This window comes from Ostrea edulis, chromosome 3 (genome assembly GCF_947568905.1).
Source record: "Ostrea edulis chromosome 3, xbOstEdul1.1, whole genome shotgun sequence".
NCBI lineage: Eukaryota > Metazoa > Mollusca > Bivalvia > Ostreida > Ostreidae > Ostrea > Ostrea edulis.
The window spans coordinates 41,876,875-41,885,449 of record NC_079166.1 but is presented as its reverse complement, the minus strand read 5'-3'; the positions used below and the strand labels follow the sequence as shown (position 1 = coordinate 41,885,449).

General features: G+C 35.4%; 1 protein-coding gene across 1 annotated transcript; it reads right to left on the bottom strand.

Moving 5' to 3' along the window:
• Nucleotides 1–364: 364 nt before the first annotated feature.
• On the bottom strand, nucleotides 365–3,021 carry LOC125677132 (uncharacterized). Its single transcript, XM_048915105.2, has one exon. The coding sequence runs from the start codon at nucleotides 2,587–2,589 to the stop codon at nucleotides 1,693–1,695; it is 897 nt and encodes a 298-aa protein (XP_048771062.1). The 5' UTR covers nucleotides 2,590–3,021; the 3' UTR covers nucleotides 365–1,692.
• Between the last annotated feature and the right edge of the window lie 5,554 nt (nucleotides 3,022–8,575).

Sequence of the window (8,575 nt, the reverse complement as noted above, 5' to 3'; positions counted from 1 at the left end):
TTCATTTACACCACTTCTCGCAAATGTTGTGGCACAGTACATCTGAAATTTCTCTTTCCCTCTGGAAATGATATTTTCGTGGAGAGTAAAAAATATGGGTTTGATAGAATATTTACTGGATCATGCAATGTGTCTTTGTTTGATAGGGGTTTTGTGAATTTTTAAAATCCAGTATAGGTTAGGTAAGTCAAATGCATATGAGTTAAATGATTATCTTGTTGCGTATTATCACATTTTGTATGTACATGACTCTTTCCTGTTAAACCGATACCTTGTCTCTTGCTTTTTTTTTTCTTGGTTCCCTCTACCACCATCACCCTTTTCCCTTTCGCTTCTTTTTGTTTAATTTACTTTGTAAATCAAGTCAAATTTTTGCATTTACTCAAATTCCATAAACTGTCTTTATTTTCTTGTTGATATTTTTCTTCAAACATATTGAAACAATATTTTCATTTATTATATACATTGTAATTTCTCTCATATCAATATGTATCTTACAGGAAAATACGTATATAACCTGTTGTCTAAACCTTATCATGTTTTAAATGATAAAATATTGTTTAAATTTAAAAAAAAAAAAAAATGCCATATTTGGAAAGTGGGGATAATATTAACACACACATACAGAATATAAAGCTTAAGGACGACGTTCCTAATTCGAATTCTGAGCTCTGTGGCCAAGTGAGGATGACCTCAAAATGCGGATGCCAACTTCAAAAAATATTATTAGGTTTTACATAGCGAGGGATTGTGTTTATAATGTAAAGATAGAAATAAGTATATTCCTTCATTTATATTTTGCAGTTAGTTAAAATAAATCGTTTACAACTTGGAACCTATTATACTGTTGTTCTTTTTTTTGTCGTTTTTTTTTTAATTTTTTTTTTATTCCTTTCGAACATTTTTCACTTTTATTAAGACGTCGCCACCTGTAGGTGAAGTGCTACAAATTTAAACTTATGCTTAATGCTCAGGGCCGTAGCAGTGATGGTTCGATTCTTTAACGGTCCATCGCCTGCTACTACTCCGTTTTAAGGTCATATCGGAAAGACCCTCAACTCTTACTTCTAAATTCGATATGATTTTTATTGCATGTTTGAGTTGTACACCTGTAATAAATTGTAACGTCTGGAACGTTTTAATAGATATATTTTCAGTGAGAACATCCTAGGTACATGGACATTTTCCGTTACACTTTAAAGTAAATTGGGATATGTTTTCATTAAACCTATAAAATTCCATTGAAATCTATAATATAAGTTCAAGAATATTGAAAAGAAAAGTCTATATTAAACTGAAAACACTTTTTACTAACTTTTGACACGCTCCCAAAAATTCATCCCAAAACATTTTGATTTCTTTGTCGATTTAACTTATTAAAGGTTACTCTGTCATATAACAAAGTATGAGCAATTTCTCTGTGGAAGAAAGAAATTAGGATAGTCGTCCTTGATAAAATGATAAAGAAATCTAAAACTTAATAAATAAATAACATTATGATCATAGTTAAACTGAACCATGTTCGACATGGTCATTAATAATATTACAAACCCAATCTAATTAAGATGTGACTTATATCGCTATTCAAGTGTTCTATTAATAGTAATATTGATTCTTCTCGTTTGTGTTTTCAAATCAAAGTTTCATGCTGACATTACGACAGTCTTAACATGGACGATCCATGGAATAGCATCATCTTCTGGAAGATCCATACATGGATTGGGTCGACTTGTCGCTGACGTAGCCTGCTGGTGGCAGGTGAACATTCTTCCTCCAGAACTCGTGATACTGACTCAGTCTTCCAGAATCTATCATGCTGTCTATGTCTGCTTCTGCTATTGAATGATCCATTTCTTCCGTGGGCGTGTACTCCCACAACCGCAGAATGGGTTTCTCACTAGTTAAATGTAAACACAACACACACATTTTCAGTGAATGGGGGTCTGCTAGACCATTCTGCACTATAAGGGTTTTACAGAAAGCAAGTTCTGCAAGATCTAGGGGTCTGAGAGTATCCATTCCTGTCACTTTGACTGCGACGGCGCACATACATCCATCTCGCTGACACAGAGCATCCACTTGGCCACTGAGCACGCGCACAAAATTAGAAACCTTCACGTGACCAGTTAGTTTCACTGCTGCAGCTTCGAATCCATCGAACCAAGTACAGATCTTTTTCTCGAACAGACGACTAAGATGATTGCAAAATCCTGAAAGAGAATCACTTCCCATTTCTTTTACTTGACCGAAAGCATCCGCTGCACCGTTTCTGTAGAACAGAGACATCATTGAGGTGTGGAACTTTTTCCCCTGTTCCTCACGTGTTACACTGTGTAGAAAATCCTGATATTTCAGTCGAATTTTTTCGTGCTTGCTCAGATCTAGGCGACAAGCTTCTTTCCTGTTTAGAAAAGACTCCCAGCAGTCCCTTCTGGTGGGATCGTAGGTGGCACAAACTCTATCCTCCCCTAAAGATTCCACAGTCATAAAAATCTTCATTGTTGAAAAGTCATAAATCCGAGATAGCTTTTCCAAGCGCCGCTTTAGTTCATCCTCATAATGGAGGACAGAAGATCCCATTATCGACATCTTGGATTTCTGAATTCAGGTTATTCAATTATCATGGATTTGGCTACTATATTATTCTGCTAGATCTCCGTTTTGTAAATGGTCCTCATGTTTACGAATCTCATTTTCTCCCCAGTTCGTCAACAGCTGTATATCCACGCAGAGGGGAACTGAATATCAGAATAAACAAACCGCATCTAGAGCACGGAATTCCACTTCAACCTAGTTGAATAAAATGACGTTATCGATCACTGATCGTGTTCCAGTCCCCAGAAGTTCGATCACCGGATGACAAAACGTGTTCAGACACCTGTATTGATTTTTTAACGTTTACCTGTATTGGTAATCAAATGTGTCTATTCGGTACCCTTCCATGGTTTGACAGGCATACATAAAAATGCTAAGTAAAGTAGACAGTGTTCGTGCAGACAATTACAAACCCCTCCACGCGGAGATTTAAATACAGGGGTCTGCCAGGGAATTCTTAATGACATTCATTTTTATTGTTGTTTACGATTTATACTGAAATCTTACATTTAAATACAGGTCCATATTCTTTTATACAGAATCTCTGATAAGGTACGGAAAGATTAATGTCACAATTTCTGAAAGAAAGGGGCGTGTCCGCTCAAGTACATTTACAGTTATCCTAGGAAAGTAATATGGATTTCTTTCCCTTGGACATATACTGATGCTAATTATTAATTTTCTCGCAATTCGCAGTAAATCGAAAATCTGTATTACAGATGACCATGTTTGTACATTATGAAAGTCAAGAAGAGAACATAAATCGATTTTTTAAAGAGGCCCTTTCCAACACGAACCATAATGAAAATCAGTTTTTGAAATACTTTACTTCAATAGGTTCTTATCTACAAAAATCTTACGAAAGAAATTTGAGAGCCATACAAAAATGTAACTTAGATCACCAACCATGAATAATGACATTTCGTAAGATTTATTTTGTGTTTAGCGTCTCCTTGGGTAATATCAAGTTTTACTATTAGCTATATTTAGATAGAACCGTTAGTGCTGTCTTACCGTTATACTAGGGAAATATTGAATGAAACTCGGTCAATTAGAATATAATCTAGTTTAAATGACGTGTATTCTTCAAAGAAACACAACCCCAGCTACTTCCTAGGAAACATTTGGGGTCGAGAAATAGCAACATATACGACAGGGATAGTAATTCTTATTATACAACAGGGATAGTAATTCTTATTATACAACAGGGATAGTAATTATTATTATACAACAGGGATAGTAATTCTTATTATACAACAGGGATAGTAATTCTTATTATACAACAGGGATAGTAATTATTATTATACAACAGGGATAGTAATTCTTATTATACAACAGGGATAGTAATTCTTATTATACAACAGGGATAGCCATTCTTATTATACAACAGGGATAGTAATTATTATTATACAACAGGAATAGTAATTCTTATTATACAACAGGGATAGTAATTATTATTATACAACAGGGATAGCAATTATTATTATACAACAGGGATAGTAATTATTATTTCAGAGCTGCATGGGAAAAATCCATTTAGCAAATCGTCTATAGATAATAGGTGTAACAAAAATAAGTCCTTCTCATTTTCATGAACAAAAAATACAATTAAATAACCATGGATAGTTGCAAGAATTATATTTGGGAGACGGTTCGAAAATCAATAAATATGCGTTTTCTGTAAAAAGTGCTTGTTATAATGTATTACATGTACCACAAAATTTTAGGAAAGTTTCCGCAGAATTTAGAACTCTAAAACCACCACTTACCTGTCGAATTTGAGAGTCGGATTGACACCCCACGCCTTGAAAGACCACGTACCCATGTAAAGAAAAAAAAAAAAAAAAGAATAGACAAGTACTGGATGTTAGAATATATTTACAAACAATTCCTATATGATAGATTTTATAACAACCCCGATGTACAGTGTACTTAAATTTTCTGAATCAATATCAAAAAATGGATGGAAAAAGTTGGGTTTTTTTATTTGCAAAGATGCTCTCCATGAAAATGGATTATTTTTTTTTGTATGTATGTATAATGTTTATTGTCTTTCTACTTAATTTTTTATTTTAACATTTACCTCCGACCTGTACAATATCCATTTGTACATGTAATTTATACATGTAACTGTATGTACCCTACATACAAATGTATGCGTGCATAAACTGAACTGATTTATTCATTTGTTTATGTACCTCCGATAAGTTTTCACTCGTGAATATTGGTTGAGTTTGCGTGCCAGCTATAATTATAGTCACAAATGAAAATAAAACCATATCAGTATTCAATAAAGCTTACGAAAAATAGAATCTGACTATTTAGTAAGAAGATGATCGGGGGGGGGGGGGGGTCACATATTTTGGAGAAAATACTTGTTTTGCATGGGTAGAGAAGGGGTTATGTACATAAGAGCTAGAAACAAGCTATCCACACTTCAAGTGCCTGTGATTGCTAAAGCCGTAAAATTTGAAAAATTTCTCTTTCTCCAAATTATCAGGGTGATGGCCTACGCACCTGCTCCAACACCCAATTGCCCCATGTCTTTCTTGTATCAGCGTGACAACCCTAGACAGCACATGATGTCGTGTTTGAGAATTCATACTATAAATGCTTTTATGTGCATTGTCTGTACCGAAAGTATCGAATGCTCTCAAAGAGTGTAAATTCAGAACAAAACCGTCTTCCGGTAGTACTAATAACTCGGATACTCACGTATCATATCGATATATTTTCTATATATCTCCAAATTCTGTTCATTTATTTTGAAAATAATTATAAAGTTCATTGATATATCCTTCATATAGGTTTAAGTTAAAAGGCACTTATCTTTGACCATATAGACATTTGGTATCCTTTGTAATCAAGCCATACTATATATCATACTGTGTTATAATTTGTTTATCATATGGCATCTTCTGTAGTATTGTACATCTTCAATATTTCCATGAACTAATTCAAAATCAATATGTGAACCTATATGCAACATATTTTGCAACAGTGTTCAAAGTTGTGGTCAGATGGGCAATCTTCCATGAAAATCATAAATACATGCATCAAGGTCCATGCTTTGCAAAAGTAAATTTGTATACAGTTTCCATAAAGACACACGTATAACCCTTCTTCCGAACCCCCTTGAAGCAAGGTCTTCTAACTACTAGTATGCCTTTTTTCCTCGTCACATCCTCCCATGTTACTCACAAGGTGTCACGTGGCCTACCTGTTCTATCCCATCAGTGATGTTGGCTAGATCTGATTCGACATAGTGATCTTAATGTGTTAGAGATATAGTTACTTTCGTGACTTCTTTTCGGGGGGGTCTAAATATTACATTTATAGAGCATTGATGTGAAATATTTAAATATATCTTCCGTCGTACACGTACTTGTGTAACTAGCAAAGAAGCCACGTGCACGATAGTTATTTTATAATTTATTGAATCTACATGATCAAATTTAGCATGAAATGCTCAGGTAAGAATATGACCTCTGGGAGGAATACACTACTGCTCAGGTAAGAATATGACCTCTGGGAGGAATACACTACTGCTCAGGTAAGAATATGACCTCTGGGAGGAATACACTACTGCTCAGGTAAGAATATGACCTTTGGGAGGAATACACTACTGCTCAGGTAAGAATATGACCTCTGGGAGGAATACACTACTGCTCAGGTAAGAATATGACCTCTGGGAGGAGTACATTACTGCTATGTTGCCAGAAATTACATTTTTCATCTCGATTTTAGATGGTGTACTTTATAGATGTACATTTCATCCTGAAATGTCCATTTTACAAAGGTTTGAGAAAGAAATATATTAAAGAGTTTTTATTACACAAAACCAAGAGTCTTTAAATTAATTAAGCTCCTTAGTGTAGACAATACTAAAGAACTCAATAACTTGGGAAAATTCTTAGTTCAAGCTGTGAAAATACGAAGTTTAGCATTGTAAATCAATAATGTAATTATAGTATTTTTCTAATAACATGTGCATCTCATAATGCGATTACATATATATTATTTTTATTGTGTAATTTATTCTCCTCCTATCTTCTCCTGTCCACTCACCTGTTGTTTATCTTATACAATTAGATATATTGTGTATATAAATGTACATGTACTAGATGTACTCCGATGAGTTGTATAACTCAAGGACAATAAAGAATTGAATTACATGCATAGGTCACTGGCTAGCAGTAGCGATAATGTATAGGCCCTATCAATGAACAAAAGACGGTATTTTTGAAGATATAGTGGTAATTTAATGTAACCTGCCTCTCATGTTAGTATTCCATGTACCTTATTGTGCATTTATAGGACACCACTAATTACCTTCAAAAATAGGATCTGGCTACTGAGTAAAATTTAAGAGAAGTTCTGGGGGGGGGGGGGGGGGGGGGGGCTGGTGTTTACTCCCATTTAGCTCCCAGGATGAAAATGAAAATTCCTATAACTTATTGCACATCTACTGGACACCACTAATCATCTTCCAAAGGTGATTCAAGGCTGATACGTAGAGTGGGAAAGGGGTTCTGGGAGCCAGGAGTTTTGGTTGTTTTATTTATTTATTTATCTTTTTTTTTTGTAGAAATAACATCGATTTCGACCCCCATTTGGGCTCCAGGGTGGAAATGAAAATTCCGAATGTACAGGACACCACTAATCATCATCCAAAAGATGATTTGGTTATTGTGTAAAATGTACGAGGAATTCTGGGAATCATTTTGGGGGGGAGGGGGGGGGGGTACCCCATTTGGCCCGTAGGGTAAAACAGAAAATTTCGAAACATTGTTGCAAATCGACAGGGCATGACCTATATCACATTCCAAAAGATTAATCGGTTACTGCTTTAAATAAAAGAGGGGTTTGAGGAAGAAGAAAGGACGGACCAGGGGCGACAACAATTTACACGAACATAACCCTTTATTATTTAGTAATGACTTCATGCAACTTTTGAAAAGAGGTTCCTTTATCAATTCGATTTTGTTTTCGAGATATGCTTCCCATAGAGGTCAATGTTAAGGTAGTTCCACCCTCATATGACTTCTCAAAATTGATGGTTCAAAGATGAAAAACTACTATATTCAATCAATAACCGAAGAAAAGATATATACGTCGCCACCACTTTAAAGCAATCAGACAGGTATGTATGACAACATAAAAAAAACCGCATATTTTTATTGGTGAGCAGAATAAATACCGGGTATACATGAAAACTTGTTCAAATGACAACATTTCAATTTCAACACTTAGAAAACTGCTATTCTATAAATGATATAAAAATTAATCGTGGATATGAGGGAAATCATTGTATTGCTACTGCATAGGTCAGGAGTTGTTGCCCTTGACAACACTATATTGATTGATTGAATATTGTTTAACGTCCCTCTCGAGAATATTTCACTCATATGGAGACGTCACCATTGCCGGTAAAGGGCTGCAACATTTAGGACTATGCTCGGCGCTTACGGTCTTTGAGCAGGGAGGGATCTTTATCGTGCCACACCTGCTGTGTAGGAGGTATAGGGCCTCGGTTTTTGCGGTCTCATCCGATGGACCGCCGCATTTAGTCGCCTCTTACGACAAGCAAGGGGTACTAAGGACCTATTCTAACCCTATATAAAATATTTAAACCTTTTTAGTATCAAATACTTTACCATATTTTTATCATACCCAGTGGTGTTTATGTCTGATTCGATACACAGGGGCTTCTGCGTGCCATATGATCAGTTTTTAAATCGAGGCAGGCTACTTACAAACAAGTTGATGGTACAGGGGTTTCAGTAGTCGTTTAAAGTCAGCATTTCGCAAATATTATGATTGTTATAACGATCTAGCTTGTCAATACAACCTATCATTGGGTCGAATGCTGTCTGACGTGTCACGTTTCATACCAATTGTTAGGCAGTTCTTGGCACACTGATTTTGACTACGGATAACTCTGTTTACCCGATCAAGATATAGGGCTGACGGCGGCTGT